Source organism: Eulemur rufifrons, chromosome 2, assembly GCF_041146395.1.
Source record: "Eulemur rufifrons isolate Redbay chromosome 2, OSU_ERuf_1, whole genome shotgun sequence".
Taxonomy (NCBI): Eukaryota; Metazoa; Chordata; class Mammalia; order Primates; family Lemuridae; genus Eulemur; species Eulemur rufifrons.
Window position 1 is genome coordinate 16,663,328 of NC_090984.1, and position 16,251 is coordinate 16,679,578.

Genomic DNA, 16,251 nt, shown 5'->3' on the forward strand with positions numbered 1-16,251 from the left:
GGGGCAAAGCCCGCGCCCCCCCCGCACCCTGCCCCTGCGCAGAGGCTGGGGGCCTGTTTATCTGCAGGCCCCCACCCCCCTCCACCCCAGGGGGCCCGCTCCCCCCGCGCCCCGGGGAGCTCTGGGGCCAGATAAGCTGGCAAGCTGGCACGGCGCCGCGCGGCGGGGCGGAGAGGTCAGAGCGGGGGGGCGCGCCGGGGGCGGGCTGGACCCCCCCCCAACTTCACAAAACCTAATAACAGCCCGGTCTCCCCGGCGCGGCGGGCGAAGCCCCACGGGAGGGCAGAGACGTGGCAAGAGGGGACCTGCCGAGCCTGTTCTGGCCTCCGAGGCCGGGGTGGGGGGGGGCGGGCTGGGTGTGGGGGGGGCCGGCGGCTGCGGCACCTTTAAGACAAGGGAGGACCCCTCTTGCCCTCGGAGAAACCAGGAAGGGAGTCGCGAGCATCATACGGGGCTTTGGCTGTACTGTACAGTTACTGTAGGGGCAGTGACGCCGCCGCCGAGCCAGGGAGCGACGGGGGAGAGCGACGCGGGGACAGCGCGCGACGCGGACCCCGCAGGCAAGCGGCCCAGGGCGCCCAGTCCCAACTCCCGGCCCCGGCCCCGCGCGCCCCGGCCCGGCCCGGCCCGCGAGGTCAGTGCGCGCCCGGCGCGGCCCCCGGCACGGCTGCGGGGCGGGGACGGGCGGGGGGCGCTGCGCCCACCCTGCGCTCCCGGGGAGGAGAGGTCGGGGGGCCGGGGACCTTCCCCAAGTTTGCGAGGAGCGGGTGGGCGGCAGCAGCCCTGAGGCTGGAGGCGCCCCGGATCCCGGGCGCGGGGAGGGGGCGCCACCCGGGAGGGAGGATTGGGGGCGAAGTGCACGGGCTCGTGCGCCAGCCTCCCCCCCCACCCGGGTGCATGGCTTTTCGGGGCTCTCGGGTGCGCGGGGAGCGGGGGAGGGGAAGCGGGGCTGCATTGAGGGTGGGGGGAGCCGGCGTGGGGAGATAGGGGGGCGCGTCGCGTGCTAAGTTTGCAGCTGCGGACTGGGGGCGCTCTCGCCCCCCGGGGGCCTACTCGGTGCTGCGTGCATACGTTGGAGTTGGCCAGGATTGAGCTCCATGGGGGATGGGGGGGAGGGGGCTGAAAAAACAGGGAGGGGGGCTTTGCGAAGGAGGGGGAAGGAGGGGTGTGGTGTCCGGGTGGGCGGGCGGGAGCGCGGGGCCCTCTGGGCGTCGTAGTCCCCCCGGCGTCTGCGGCTGTCAGAGGGCAGGCGGCGCGGACTACAAGTCCCAGGGTGCCCCGCGCCGGCAGCCCGCCGCTGCCCGCGGGTAGGGGCGGTGCGGAGGAGGGGCGGTGAGCGGCGGGCCGGAGAGCCAATGGGCGCGCGCCGATCGCGCGGCGCTGCGCGGGGGCGGGGCCAGCTGGCCGGGGGGCGGAGCCTTGAGCCGGGTTCCCCTCGCCGGGGGCCGGTGGCGGTCCCCGGCTTCCGGCTGCGCGGTCCGCGGGCCGGCCCCCTCCCCGCCCCGGGGCCCCTCCCCGCCTGGTTGTGTAACCGTCCCCAGCCCCCCTCCCCTCGGCCCCCCGCCCCGGGGGGGGGTCACCCTCGCGGCGCTCCCCAGGGAGGGCGGCGGCCCGGCGGCCGCGCGGCGCAGGCGAGCCCGGGGATGCGCGGCCTAACGCAGGCCGGGCCCGGGCGTGGGGGAGGCGGGCGGGCGGACCCAGATCCGGGGTAATTTGCATCGCCCTCCCCCCAGCCCGGGTGGGGATTGGCCGCCGGCGGCGGGGGGTGGCGCGGGGCCAGGCTCACTGCCGCCTCCCGGCCCCTCGGAGCGAGCCAGCCCAGCCGCAGCCGCCGCCACCGCCGCCGCCGGGGCCGGGCCCCCCTCGCCGCTGCCCGGGAAGGAGGTAGGAGCCCCCCGCGCGGGCGGCGCGGCGGGGGCCCGCGGGCCGGGGCGGGGACCGCGCGCTGCACCCGGGCGGGGGAGGGGGCCTCTTCCTGCCCCCGCCCGGGCCTGACTCAGCCCCGGGTGGGGGGACCGGCCTGGCCCCTGGCCCTGCTGCGCGGCTCCGGCCCTCGCCGCGGGAGTGGGCAGCGGGCACCCGCGTCCCCCGCCCGCGCCCCCCGGCGCGTGACCCCGTCTCCTCTGGCCCGGACCCCACTGCTTCCCCTTGACGCCACCACCACGTGCGAGCCCTGGGCCCGGCAGGGGAGGGGGAGAGCCGGGGGGATCCGGCCCCCTCCCTCCTTCCCTCCCGCGCCCGGCCCCCTCCCCCAGCGCCTGGCTGGGGGCTGAGCCGGGCGCAGGCCGGAGCGGGTGCGCCCGGGGCCCGGGCCGGGGCCTTTGCGGTTCTGGGAGGCACTGCCCGGGCGGGCGGTAGGGGCGTCCGTCCGCTGGGCCGCAGCAGGAGGGTGCTGTCCAGCCAGGCCCGGGCACCCAGTAGGCGCCCACTAAATACTGGCGGGGAGGCAGGGGGAGGCAGGAAACTCCTCTCTCCCACCCGAGCCAGCCGGCGGAAGTGAGAGAGGTGCCGGTGCCCGTGCCCCCAGCGGCGCCCACCTGGCTCACCCATGGGTGGCGGGGTTGGTTGGCCCCCTCCCCCTCCCCGCCAGCTGCCTCCGGAGAGGGCGTCCAGGATTCCATGTCAGTCCCCCCCGCCCCAGAACAGGACCAGGGCGTAACCCTGAGTGAGCCGCTCCCACTCTGGGGGGGCTGTCCACCACCAGCCAATCACTCCCTATTGGCAGAGCTGGTCCTGGGAGGCCAGGGCCTGCTGCTGCCCGGTGGGGACTTAAGGCAGGGGACATCACCCCCCATCCCAGGGCAGCCGCCGGTGGGATCTCTGGAGCACCTATCAGCTGGGCTCGGGGCTCTGTTTACCACCCGCCATCGCTGTGGAGACAGCCTGGTGGGGGCAGGTCGCTGTAAAACCAAAGCCTATTGAAGAAAGAGGAGCCAACGGGGACACTGAAATTTTAATTCGTGGGTCACTCTGGGGGGGTATTTATTATTCAGTTCTGATTGGCTGCGTGGTGGCCACTCAGCACCCTGCCTGGGGCCAGAGCCACGCAACTCTCAGCAGAGGCCCGAGGGTGGCTGCGGGGAGCCATGGGGCCCTTTGCTCTGTGTGGGAGACTGAGGCCTCACCTTAGCCTGGCAGGGCAGGTTCCTGCGTGACAGCAAGTCCATGGTGGTTGGTGGTTTGGGTTTTTTTCTTTTCTTTTCCTTGAGTTCCTCTGACCTATGTCTGGGTCCACCTGGTGGCAGCCCCCATTGCTGTTGAAGGAAACCAAGGCCTGGAGGGGAGGCTGGACGTGAGCTTGGAAACTCTTGAGGTCAGGGTGAGCCCCAGAGTTGGTGCCATTGCTGGGCAGGGGAGACTGAGGTGCAGGGGACATAGAGAATGGCCCAAGGTCACCCTGCTGGAGCCAGATCTGACCACTGTGGCCCTGCCTCCGGTGCGGGCCTGCTGGGGCGCCCTGTGTTGCAGTGGAGGGTGCCCGCCCGCCTGTCTTTGAGAAGGGCCAGAGGTTGGCCGTAGAGCGTCAGCTGCACGCACCTGTCTGTGAAGGGAGCGTCACCGAGGCTGATTAAACCCTTCTTCCAAAGATGACATTGAGGCTCAGAGAGGGCCAGCAAGGCTCCCAAGGTCACACAGCACGAGCCATAGTCCTCCTGCCTCCCAGCCTCACCGAGCTGACACTTTATGGCATGTGAGTGTGCAAGGCCCCTTTCCAATCTGCCGTGCCACGATCCTGCACCTTGGCCCTTAGAGGCGGGCAAGGCTCTGGGTTTTACAGCTTTGTGCCAGAGGAGACCAAGGTCAGGAGTCAGGGCCAGCCCCTCTGCAAGGGAGATGGCCGGAGGAAGGGTCCGGTGAGGCCTGGAGGCCGGCACACTTGTCCCCAGGCCTCCCCGCCGCCTGAGTGCGACCTGTGTGTACTGTGGGGTTGTAGGGTGGCCCTGGCGGCACCTGCAGACCCACCTTTGCCGTGTCGCCTCTCCTCCCTCGTGGGGGAAGCTCCCAGGTCAGCCCAGGGTATGCCAAGGATCCACTCGAGTGTTGGGCGTGGGTCACCAGCCACCTGAGACACTCGACTCGTCACCCCCACCTGTCACCTGGTGCTCCAGGCACCTGCCTGACCGCGAACCGCCCTGCAATAGCCCTGGGCAGCAGGGACTAGAGGAACAAGCTTGGGTGGGGGTGAGTGTGCTCCAATCTCGGCCCAGCTCGGGTCCACCCGAGGTCCACCCAGGGCAGTCACTGCTCCTCTGCTTGTTGGTACAACGGAGAGAATGTCTGCAGCCCAGAAATGTCATCCTGCGGGGGGTCACTCAGTGGTTCCCTGGGATTGTTTGTTGAGCAACTACTGTGCACAGTATCAGGGCCTTGGGGAGCCTCTCTGACATCACAACGCACTCCGAGGGGGTGTGGGAATAAGCCATCTTCAGTCTCACGGCGCCCACGATGGGGGGATTTTACCCTCTGCGCGTTCCTGGGGGCGGTGTGTCAGGAGACAGGGAGAAGGAGCCCTGGGGTGGCTACTTCCGCGGGAGGGAGCCCAACAGCCTGTGTTCAACTTCCAGCTCTGCTGTGTGACCCTGGGCAAGTCGCCTCCCCACTCTGAGCCTGCTTCCCATCTGCAGAATGGGGCGCTGACTGCAGACCCTGCCTCCCAGAGCTGTGAGGGTGATGTGTAAGGTGGCCCTCTTGTTGACGTGACCGAGACCGGCCTCCCCCAGCCCCTCCGAGAAGCGCCAAGTCCAGAGCCCCAAAGCCCCAGAGCACAGAAGGCACCTGATGAGGACCTGGCGCTTGCAAGAAACACTGCCAAACGACCGGCCCCTCCATCTGTCCCCCCAGCAGGCTGCGGACAGCCACTCTGTGGAAGCGTCCCCACCCACGCCTTTCTGGTTTGACTGGAAAACAAGGCCCCGGCCCACCACCTATCAGGGTGTGTGTGACGAGTGCCCCTCCGGGCGCCCAGGCTGCGCCTTCCACCTGCTCAGGCTGGGGTGGGGGCGGTGCAGGTGACAAGCCAGCCTCCCCCAGGGGAGGGAGAGAGAGGTCTGGGGGCGGAGTGGAGCCTCTTAGAGGTCACCTGGGCCACCCCTGGGCATCTTGGTGCCGCCCAAGCTGAGGGCAGGGTGGACAGAGATGAGAGTCTGTGGAGTCTGGCCTTACTTATGCCCAGTGACGGGAAGCTCATTCCTTGCACTGCCATCGCAGATGGCTCTGGCTTCCTGAAGCTGCCTCTTGGAACTCTGCCTTGGTCTGAGTCTGGGCTTCCTGGCCTGTGATGGCGCTCAGAGCGTGGGAACAGGGTGGGCCTCCTCCCACCTGGGAGTCGAGTTGGGGATCAGAGGGGGTCCCCATGGCCCCCTTGTCCCTGCCCTAGTCCCCACCCCACACATATACTTCCCACTGGGCCTGCAGCCTTCCTGCCTCTGGCCCTTTAAGGCTGGGCAGGAAGCCCCTCCCCATTTAGGGCAATAAATGGACAAGGAAAATGGCCGAGGGCCTGGCCTGTGTGCTGTGTGTCGGGCCAGAGGAGGCTACCCGCCAGGGCAGGGGGCGGGCAGGGAGCAGGCAGCCACCCCTGGCCCTGGGTGCCCCCCGACCGGGACACTGCATTCCTGTCCCATTAAGCCCAGGCCGGGGACCGGGCCAGGCGGGGATTGGCACCAGGTCAGGGTGGGGTAACCCGTTGGGACCAACCTTGCAACACAGGCCGCTGGGCTGGGAGGGGGTGGGGGCCGCCGGGCCAGGGCCTGGCAGCCGCACCTGCGTGCCAGGCTGGCTGTGTGACCTTGGGCCGGCCGCCCACCTTCTCTGCGCCTGGACCTCCCCTCCAGCCTCCTCCTTGGGCCCCACTGCTCCTCCCTTGGCACACAGTAGGTGAGGATGGGCCCGGACTCCCGGCGTCGTGTTCGGGAGTGACGTTCAGACGGCCTGGATGTGCCTTTTTGGGACTGGCTTTGGCACACAGTAGGTCCTCGGGCAGTCTGCTGAGGATGTGAGCGGGACTCTGCCCTTGCCCTCCCTGGTCACAGAGGAGCCACTTTTCCGGCTGTCTCGACCCCCGCCCCAGGAAGGGCTCAGAGAGGCACTGCCTCTTGCCCAAGGTCACGCAGCTTAGAAGGGGAGTAGCAGGGACTGGGCTGCTCTCCCTGCAGGGCACGCAGTAGGTGTGAGAGTTGCCGCCTTTTTCCCTTTCCTGCTCTCCCTGGGTGGAGGAGTGGGGGGTGCCTGAACCCCACATTAAGTGGTCCCCCACACCCGGAAGTGCCCTCCAGGAAGGCCATGGCTGGCAGCTACCTGCCCAGCCCCCTTACTGGCTGCCCCTCCTCCTTCCTGAGGAGCGTGGGTAGGACGAGGCCGGGCCCCAACCCTCACCTGGGCTGTGACCTTGGAAAGGCCCCCCGGCTCCTGTGCCCCTCTCTGGGTTGCCCACCCCTGGGCCTCTGTTGCTGCTGTTCCCTGTGCCGGGCCACCCTGCCATGGTCCCAGGGTCCCGCCTGGGTGACACTTGCTGCACATCCCTGGAGAGCTCGGGTCAGAGGGCCTGAGTCCAGACCAGGCCACCCATCTGCTGTGTGACTTAGGCTGGGTCTTGTCACCTCTCTGAGCCTTCAGGTGAACTGCAGGCACCTGGCTGGTTCCTCAAAGTTCTGGGGCACAGGGAAGGGCCGAAATAAGGGCTGGGTCCTTTTGCCTTAGGAAGAAACTACAGCAGCATGCGACTCCAGGTTAGATGGGAGGTGGGACTGGGTGCGCCTGCAGCCAGGTGGGCGCGGTCGGGCGTGGTCTTTGGTTCCTCCAGGGTTTGCTGCATCCCTACTGTTCGCCGCCCCGGGGAGGGCTGGGCTTAGGGGCCTGGGAGCTGCCCAGGGGGAGGAGGGTGCCCCACCTCCAGCCCAGGAGGGGCCTGCCAGGGCCTGCCCCTTGCCGCCGAGTCAGCACCAAGCGGCCCCGGAAATCCCATGAGGCGAGTGCGGGGGAGGGGCCGTGATGAAAGATGGGGCCCTGGGTGGGTGTGGGCCTGGGCTCAGGGGACCCTGGGTGGCAGGCGTGGGGACCTGGCTAGCATGGAGGGGTGAGTGCTGAGGCTTCCTGGAGGAGGAGGGGAATGAAACCACCACAGACGGGGGCACCCACTGTGTGTCACGCACACAGTGGGTCTTCAGCATGCAGGTGCTTTCTGTTGCTGGGACTTCATGGCCGCCTGATGGGGCTCTGGTAGGGCCCCTCTCACCTCAAAGACAGGATCTTCTGCCCTATCCTTAGGGTGCGGCCCCCCGAGAGGGCCTGGTGGGGGTGGCAGCCTAGGGCGTGGCCGGCAGGTGGCCTGTGTTCCTGGAGAGAGAGGGTGTGGGTGTGGGTCTGGTGTCTGCAGAGTGAGTTTGGCTTCCAGGGCGAGGGAAGGGCAGTGGGTGGGGGGCCAGCCCCTGGGAGTCAGCCCAGCTGGGTGCCTTTGGCCAGGCGGTAGCCCTATCTGGGCCTCAGTGTTCTCATCTGTAAAATAGGGGGCCACTCACGGGGGCTCCCCTGGCTGGAGAGGGCAGAGACCCCGCCCACGGGCCCCACCACTGCCTGGAGCCTGGTTCCATGCTTAAAGTGGGGCTGCGGCAGTCCCTGGCCTATGGAAGCCAGGGGTGCAGAGTAGCCGCGGGAGGGGTGAGTCACCTGGGCCATTTCGGGGAGGCCCCTCTGAGCCACTCCAGGAAGAGCCTGGATCACCTGAGGGGGGACCAGCACACAGGGCCCCGAAGGCCATCTCGGGCATTGGTGGCCCAGGTCAGAGGTCCCCTCCCTCCCGTGCTGGGGGTGGGCTGGGGGTGGGGTGGGTCTGATCCAGAGCCCCATCTGCCCACATGCTCCCCGCGGCCCAGGGCCAGACGGCAGATGGTGGCAGGGGGTGGCAACCGCCAACAGGGGCTCCTCTGAGGTTCCATGGGCTGGGCCGACGATGGGGTCCCCCCTCCCTGCTCCCGGCAGCCACATCTGAGCACCCCCTCCCCACCGCAGGCCACCCGACCCAGGGGGAGGTGAGCAGCTGGTGCCTGGGCCCTGTTGTGGGAAGGAGGGCAGGCGAGGGGGGCTGTGGCCAGAGAGCCCTGGGAAGTGTGGCTGCCAGGCCCACAGCACAAAGGCCTCTGTGTCGGCCCCTCGGCCTGGACCCCGCTCCCAGGGCCACCCTGGCCTTGGGTCCGGCTGCGCCGACACCGGGTCTCCCTGGCCCGCTCGGCCACAGGGGCAGGAGGGTCTCCAGGCCCAGGAGGTCCCAACTCGGGCCGTCTCCTCGGGGACCTTGCCCAGGGGCTCCGGCCTGAGAGCTGGCCGCCCGCCTGGAGGAATTCGGCTTGTGTTGGGTGGCTCAGGCAGCCTGGGACTCCCAGGAGAGGGTGGAGGGTGGGGACAGAGCCAGAGGGTTGCACAAGCGCCCGAGTGGGTGGATGAGTCACAGTCGAGGGAAAGGCGGAAAACAGGGGGGCCGAGGGAGAGGGGTGGGACAGACAGCCCCCCGGCGCCTACAACTCCTGAGATCTCTGCCCATTTGACAGATGGGGAGACTGAGGCCCAGAGAGTGCCAGGGCCTTGTCACAGGACGGACAGTGCCACCAGGGAGGCCTAGAGTTGAGGGGGCTGCCAGGTGGGGGCGTGGGCAGGAGGCCCCCTGCCACTCTGTGGGGACGTGGGCCAGGTGGTGGCCTGGTGTCCCTGTTACTCACTGCTGGGGCCAAGCCCTGTGCCAGGGGATCCACGGGGCAGGAAGGGGTTCGGCCTGTGGAGTCACCGGTCCTGCCCCTACAGGGCACACCCATGGCAGCCTTGACCCCAGCTGGGCTGCAGCGCCGGGTCCTGGGTCTCAGCCTCGCCCCTTCCTGCTGACTCACAGCCCCCGAAGTGAACCCCGCCGACCAGGAGGCAGGAGCAAGGGTCGGGAGGCCGAGGGCCGGGCTCTCAGGTCGCAGGGCGCCAGGTCTGAGTTTGGATGCAGCCGCGTCCTCACTGGGCAGGTCGCCGTTCCTCAGCTCCGCGACGGAGGGGGTGCCCCCCACAGGCTGGTGGGGGCTCGGACGTGACCAGGGAGAAGTGGGAGCTTTGAGAACGTCCCTGCGTGGCTGCCGCCTCTGTGTCAGCAGGAGCTTGTGCTCGGATTAATAGGAGGATGGCTCTGATTGGGGCCGTTTCTTGAGCGCCTACTGTGTGCTGCTGTAGCACCTCAAAGTGCCCCCTCGGTGGGCATTCCCGCGTCAGGGGAGGATGCCCGGGTGCGCGCGTCTCCCAAGCACCCAGCACGGGCTCCGCCAGCGCAGTCTTAGGTGGACGAGCTAGAATAGGACGTCTGACGGCCCTCAGGCACAGCTCGGGAAACTGAGGCTGGGGGGCAGAGGGAAGCCCCGGTGCTGGGCGCACCAAGACCCCCACCCACCTACTCACGAACGCTCCCTTCCTCCCGGCGCTGCAGGTCTCGGCGCGGAAGATGGCCGGCGGCGTGGACGGCCCCATTGGGATCCCGTTCCCCGACCACAGCAGCGACATCCTCAGCGGGCTGAATGAGCAGCGGACGCAGGGCCTGCTGTGCGACGTGGTGATCCTGGTGGAGGGCCGCGAGTTCCCCACGCACCGCTCGGTGCTGGCCGCCTGCAGCCAGTACTTTAAGAAGCTGTTCACGTCGGGGGCCGTGGTCGACCAGCAGAACGTGTACGAGATCGACTTCGTCAGCGCCGAGGCACTCACCGCGCTCATGGACTTCGCCTACACGGCCACGCTCACGGTCAGCACGGCCAACGTGGGCGACATCCTCAGCGCTGCCCGCCTGCTGGAGATCCCGGCCGTGAGCCACGTGTGCGCCGACCTGCTGGACCGGCAGATCCTGGCGGCCGATGCAGGCGCCGACGCCGGGCAGCTGGACCTTGTAGATCAAATTGATCAGCGCAACCTGCTCCGCGCCAAGGAGTACCTCGAGTTCTTCCAGAGCAACCCCATGAACAGCCTGCCCCCCGCGGCCGCCGGCTTCCCGTGGTCCGCCTTCGGCGCTTCCGACGATGACCTGGACGCCACCAAGGAGGCCGTGGCGGCTGCCGTGGCCGCCGTGGCCGCGGGCGACTGCAATGGCTTGGACTTCTATGGGCCGGGCCCCCCAGCTGAGCGGCCCCCAACGGGGGATGGGGACGAGGGTGACAGCAACCCAGGCCTGTGGCCGGAGCGGGATGAGGACACCCCGGCCGGCGGTCTCTTTCCGCCACCAGCGGCCCCGCCAGCCGCCACACAGAACGGCCACTACGGCCGGGGCGGAGAGGAGGAGGCGGCCTCGCTGTCGGAAGCGGCCCCAGAGCCCGGCGACTCACCAGGCTTCCTGTCCGGAGCGGCGGAGGGCGAGGACGGGGACGGGCCCGACGTGGACGGGCTGGCGGCCAGCACACTGCTGCAGCAGATGATGTCGTCGGTGAGCCGGGCAGGCGCCGCGGCAGCGGGGGATAGCGACGAGGAGTCGCGGGCAGACGACAAGGGCGTCATGGACTACTACCTGAAGTACTTCAGCGGCGCCCACGACGGGGACGTCTACCCAGCCTGGTCGCCCAAGGTGGAGAAGAAGATCCGCGCCAAGGCCTTCCAGAAGTGCCCGATCTGCGAGAAGGTCATCCAGGGGGCCGGGAAGCTGCCGCGGCACATCCGCACCCACACGGGCGAGAAGCCCTACGAGTGCAACATCTGCAAGGTCCGCTTCACCAGGTGAGCCACCCGCACCGCGGCAGGGGGCGGGGCGGCGTCCGGGGGGCCCTGCCCAGCCTTCCGCACCGCGCACACGCGACGCTCCCCCAGCCCCGCGCCCGTTGACCACAGCACGGGCCAGTCCCTGCCCTGGTGGGCGGACGTCCCGGTGGGGCACAGCACAGGTGAGAGACAGTGACCACGTAGGTCGTGAAGCCCGCCAGACAGGGACAGCCGGGAGGCTGGCAGGAAGGGCACAGGAGTCACTCTTCGTCTTTTGGGGGTGCTGCAGGGGGTTCGTCTCTTCCACGGTGTGGATTTTTCTCTCTCTCATTTCCTTTGGGAGAGGTGATAGTTCCTTAGGGAGGTAGAACCGTGGTTGTTGAGTCGCTTTTAAGTCTCCTGTGAGCTTGGGTAATTTGTTTTCATTCTGCCAACACTTATTAAGCACCTGCTGGGTGCCAGGCCCTGTCCTAGGTGCTGGGGACACTGCAGTGGATAGACAGGTCTTGCGGATACCTGGAGGAGGCCAGGCTGGGAAATGCGGGCAAGGGCAGAGGCCCTGAGGCCAGTTCAGCTTAAGGGATCACTGAGGCCGATAGTTGTCACTTGTCACAGGGCTTGGTCCCTGAACGGCAGGAGTTCAAGGCCAGGCCGGGGCAGTTTGCGATTCAGTCTCAGGAGTCCAGAGGTGGCTGGCTGGGCCTTGTGGATCCAGGGCGGGCCAGGGCTGTGGGGGCAGGGGGCCAGCCAGGTGGTGACTCAGCATCACCCCTGCCCCCCACCCGCCCTGGGGTTCCCCAGCCACGCCCACTGAGGCTGAAGAAAGGGGCCATTGTCCCAGCTTCCCAGCCCCGCCCCGTGGGGACAAGAACTGGGGCTGACCCCCTCCCCAGCACCCCTGGCTCCCTCCCCACCAGGACAGGAGAGGAGGGTGCAGCCCGGCTCCTGCGCATGGGAGTACCAGGAGAGGGGCAAAGGGTGTGGGGTAGGACGCAGGCGGCCCTTCAAGGAGATTGGGGTGCTGGAGTTCTGGGGGTCTCCTTCTTCCTCCAAACAGGGGCCCCGAGGTAGCTGCAGGCCCTGCCCTTGGGGGTCTCTGAGCACAGGAGGGGCCCAGGGAGCAGGATCTGGAGAGGGACCCGGCCAGGCAAAGGCGCCTGCCCCACCCTCGCCCCCATGGGGCTGGGGCCACCGGCCTCCCTAACCGCAGGCCAGAGCCTCAGTTTCATTCTCAGTTGGCTGCCCCCCCACCCCCCAAGGCCAGTCCCACCTGCCAGTCAGGGAAACTGAGGCCGAGAGAAAGAGAGAGAGGAGCACTCCGCAAGGCCTGTTCCCACCACCAACCCACCTGCTTCCCCTGAGCCCAGGGCCCCAGCCCCCTGCCCGCAGGAGGCGGCCCCCTCCCACCCAAGGCTGGGAGCCCAGGGGCCCCTCTGAGTCACAGCAGTGTTGAGTAAGCGGGGCCCATGGCGGCCGGGGCTATAATTACCCTGGCTGGGGCTCGGGGTGATGAAACTGAGGCTACCTCCACCCCCACCTCTGCCTGGCCCCCTGGCCCACTGTGCAACCCCAGGCAAGTCACTTCCTTTCTCTGAACCTCCCAGTCTCTGCTGGGGAAGTCTCTACGCAGTGCCCGAGAAACTTAGTGCCTGCTGTCCCCTCTGTGCATGCCGTGGCCCTGTGCCAGCTCTGGGCAGGGCGCCTAGGTGCTAGTGGGCTTTGCAGGAGGCAAGGGGAAGGAGCCAGAGGCCTGGAGGCTGGCAGCAGACAGGCTTAGTCCAGGGAGTGACCAGTTCATTGCAGCCCAGTGGGGCAACAAGGCCAGAGAGGGGGCAGGAGTCTAGTTGCCAAAGAACCAGGCCTTGGCCCTTGGAGCAATAGAGCCAAGGAAAGGGTAGAGTAAGTATGGACACCAGCTCTGTGGATGGTGCCAGAGGAGAAGTCAGGTCTTTGGAGGCTGGCAGAGGTGGAGGAGCATTCAAGGTGGGGCTTTGAGGGATGAATAGGAGTTTGCCAGTCCTCGCACTTAAAGACGCTGTCAGTCTGTTGAGTATGAGAAGGAAGAAACCCGGAGTGCTCAGGATGAGGGGTCCAAGGAAGCAGGTCAGATGCTAAATCAGGGCACCTTGGATCCAGGTCTCCCTCTTGCCTTCCACATTCCAGGAAGGAATCTGCTCCTAGCCGTGTGGACCAGCACCGTGCAATAGAAATGCCGTGCAGGCCACCTACGGAATTTTACATTTTCTGAAAGCCACGTTAAGAAAAAGCAAAAGAGAGCTGGTGAAAAGCACATTTTATGTAACCTGATAGATCGTTTATTTCAGCGTGTAATCCACATGCGGAATTACGCATGTGTTACTTTTCGCATAACAAGTCCTTAAAATCTGGGGTGCCCTCTGCACTCCCCGTATCCCTCAGCTCAGACCGGCTGCCTTTCAAGGGCTCAGGAGTGCTGGTGGCTGGCGGGTGGCATACAGGACAGAGTAGCACCTGATGTGGTGACCACTTTGTGGGCTAATGCCCCAGACTGAGCCAGGTCCTCCTTGTCCCCTGTAGAGTGAAAAAAGCAGGGAGGGACCACGCGTCGCACCCAGCACCTGCTGTCTCGGGGCTCGCAGTCCAGCCTGGGAGATGGATGAGAAACAAGGAACCCAAACAGGAGAGTCAGGCAGCAGTGGCTCAAGGGACTGGGCAGTGGGGTCCGGGAGGGCCACTAGGAGGAGGTGACATTTGAGCCCAAATTTGATTGTCAAGATCTGAGAGGGAAAAAGTGCTCTGGGCAGGGAGAATAGCAGATGCAAAGGCCCTGAGGCAGGCTCAGATGTGGCATGTCAGGGTGACAGCCAGGGGCCTGTTGAGGCCAGAGGAGAGAGTTGTTAGGTCCTGGTTGCTGTGGGGTGCGGATTTGGTTACTAGGGTGACCAACTGCCCCAGTTTGCCCGCGACCGAGGGGTTTCCCGGGATGCAGGACTCTGAGTGCTCAAACCAGAACAGTTGGTCACTCTATCTGTCACCAAACACCCCAGCGACCGCCAGCCTCATTCCCTGCAGTATTTTCAGCACCTGGAACAGGGCCTGGCCCCCGGCAGGTGCTCGGTAAATGTCCGCAGCACCAATGAAGGCCACAGCCGCCCTTTGGCCTTGTCCTGCCCCTGGGCAGAGGCCCGCTGTCTTCTCCTCCTGTGGTCGGGAGAGGGGTCCAGAGAGGTCTAGCAGTTACCTAATGTCACACAGCACGCAAGGCCCTCTTCAGAGTCTCAGAACATTAAAGTGCCCCACCTTGTCCCCCCATTTTTCTGGGGACCGTCCACACCGGGACACTGGAACCTCAGGCGGACAGTCCGCTTTCCAAAGCGGTGGTCCAGGGGGCTGCCACATCAGCGAGGGTCCCCGGGCTCCCGGGCAGAGACCAGGCGGGCCCGGCTGCCCACTGACCGGCCCCGCCCCCGCCCCGTCCACAGGCAGGACAAGCTCAAAGTGCACATGAGGAAGCACACGGGCGAGAAGCCGTACCTGTGCCAGCAGTGCGGCGCCGCCTTCGCCCACAACTACGACCTGAAGAACCACATGCGCGTGCACACGGGCCTGCGGCCCTACCAGTGCGACAGCTGCTGCAAGACCTTCGTCCGCTCCGACCACCTGCACAGACACCTCAAGAAAGACGGCTGCAACGGCGTGCCCTCGCGCCGGGGCCGCAAGCCCCGCGTCCGGGGTGGGGGACCCGACCCCAGCCCGGGGGCCACCGCGCCCCCCGGCGCCCCCGCCCCGCCCGGCTCCCCCGACGCCCGGCGCAACGGCCAGGAGAAGCACTTTAAGGACGAGGACGAGGACGAGGACGCGGCCAGCCCCGATGGCTTGGGCCGCTTGAATGTAGCGGGCGCCGGCGGCGGAGGTGACGGCGGAGGGGGCCCCGGGGCCGCCACCGACGACAACTTCACAGCCGGACTCGCCTAAAAACCAAAAAGAGAAAACAGAAACCCGAGAACGAGAGAGCGAGAGCGAGAGAGAGAGAGAGAGAGAGAGAGAGAAAAACCACCCACCACCCCCCCAAAAACACAAAAAAAGAAAATCTATCTATATACAGATATCTATATCTATATATATATATACAGATATATATATATGAAGCGTCACAGAATCTAGGGTAGCGCTTTCCTCAGACTCCCCCTCCCTGATGTGGTCCCCCCTCCAGGGCCCGGCCCCCCCTGGCTCCCCCTACGCACCCCGTCGCTGGGTTTCGGGGCTTGGTTTGGGGTTTTTGTGGCACACAAGGATTCCGCGCACCCCAGGCCCCCGGGCCCCGGCGTGGGGTCCGGGCCCGAGCCGAGGCCCTGGGCTGGGGCGAGGGCGGACTTGAGGGGCTGCGGGGGCGCTGGGGACAGGGACGGGCTTTTAGTTTCCTCCCCTCGCTGGTTTGTAGGAGTCTTCTGGACAAGACCTTAAATGATTTCTGTCTGCTCTGAGCGGACGTTAAAATGGACCCCCGGCCCCCCACCCTCCTTCCTCAGGGCACTTACTAAGGGGGGGGTCTCCCCTCCATCTCCCCGACGGCCTCCCCGCCTCCCACCCTGCCCGTGGCTGGCGCCCCGCGTCTCCCGGCCGCCGGGACACAAATCTATTTATTCCCAGGCCTGGAGGAAGGGGGACAGGACTGTGGGTTGGGGCTGGGGGGCGGCGGGGGGCACCAGGATGGCCCCGGTGGTGGCTCCTGCCGCCTCCCTTCGCGGCACTTAGAACCGGCGGGACCCCCAGGGGCCACCCCTCAGGGCGCCCCCGCCCCCCACGCCCAGATTCCACCCCCCCCACGTTTGGAGATTCAAAACTTTTGTCTCTGCCCTGTCCCCGGAGCCCCCTGTCCCGACTTTTTAAAGCACTTTTTAGATTATTTTTTTTTCTCTTTTTCTCCTTAAAAACAAAATTTATATATAGATATATATATATATAAAGTATATACTTTTCCTCAGAGGAGCAGGCAAACCGTGTGGCGTGCGCAGAGCCCGGACCGGACAGATGCCCGGGTCCGGGGATGGCAGGGATGACAGAGACAGACAGAGATAGTCCACAGTTCCAATGTCACAAAAGCAATAAAAGAAACAAAAACAAGATTTTACAAAATGAAAGGAAGATTAAAAAAAAAAAACAAAAACAAAAAAAATAGGCAACCAACCACATTAGAAGTCTTGGCACTTTGTAGCAGAACGGGTACTACACTTTATCTTAATTCTTAATTTAAAAAAAACCATGTTTACAAGTTGCAACCAACTTCTATGAAAAGTTGAAAAGACAAAAAAAAAGAGCGAGAGAGAGAGAGAGCGCAAAAGAAATTCCTAAAAGTCGATTTATTTTTGTACAAAATAATAAAAAAAAAAACCCACCGCAGACGTAGAATCCACTTCTGTTCCCCAAAGGCAAGAAGGGGGTTGCCCAGGAGGAAGCCCCCGGAAGGGACCCGAGAGACACGCTCCGAGGGGTCTGTCGTGGGACCCGTGGAATTGGCCTCGAAGGCAGGACGGTGGGGGTTTTGTGTTTGTGCCGTGTCCCCCCACCCCT

The 16,251-nt window shown here is 66.0% G+C and overlaps 1 protein-coding gene across 3 annotated transcripts; it reads left to right on the plus strand.

The window, feature by feature from the left end:
* The first annotated feature begins 380 nt into the window (after positions 1-380).
* ZBTB7A (zinc finger and BTB domain containing 7A) lies at positions 381-15,551 on the plus strand. Of its 3 annotated transcripts, none has more exons than XM_069480383.1 (3): positions 381-634; positions 9,452-10,719; positions 14,163-15,551. In XM_069480383.1, exons 2-3 carry the CDS (start codon positions 9,467-9,469, stop codon positions 14,653-14,655), a joined length of 1,746 nt encoding a protein of 581 aa, XP_069336484.1. In that variant the 5' UTR covers positions 381-634; positions 9,452-9,466; the 3' UTR covers positions 14,656-15,551. The 3 variants fall into 3 exon arrangements, with proteins under 3 accessions (XP_069336484.1, XP_069336475.1, XP_069336493.1); XM_069480374.1 differs by lacking the exon at positions 381-634 and adding an exon at positions 1,698-1,884; XM_069480392.1 differs by lacking the exon at positions 381-634 and adding an exon at positions 3,088-3,313.
* Positions 15,552-16,251: the final 700 nt, after the last annotated feature.

Excerpts from the sequence above, each read along its gene's own strand:
- ZBTB7A (XM_069480383.1), top strand. The coding sequence starts at position 9,467 with ATGGCCGGCGGCGTGGACGGCCCCATTGGGATCCCGTTCCCCGACCAC. Across the intron at positions 10,720-14,162 it reads TGCAAGGTCCGCTTCACCAG|GCAGGACAAGCTCAAAGTGC; the intron begins GTGAGCCACCCG and ends CCCCGTCCACAG.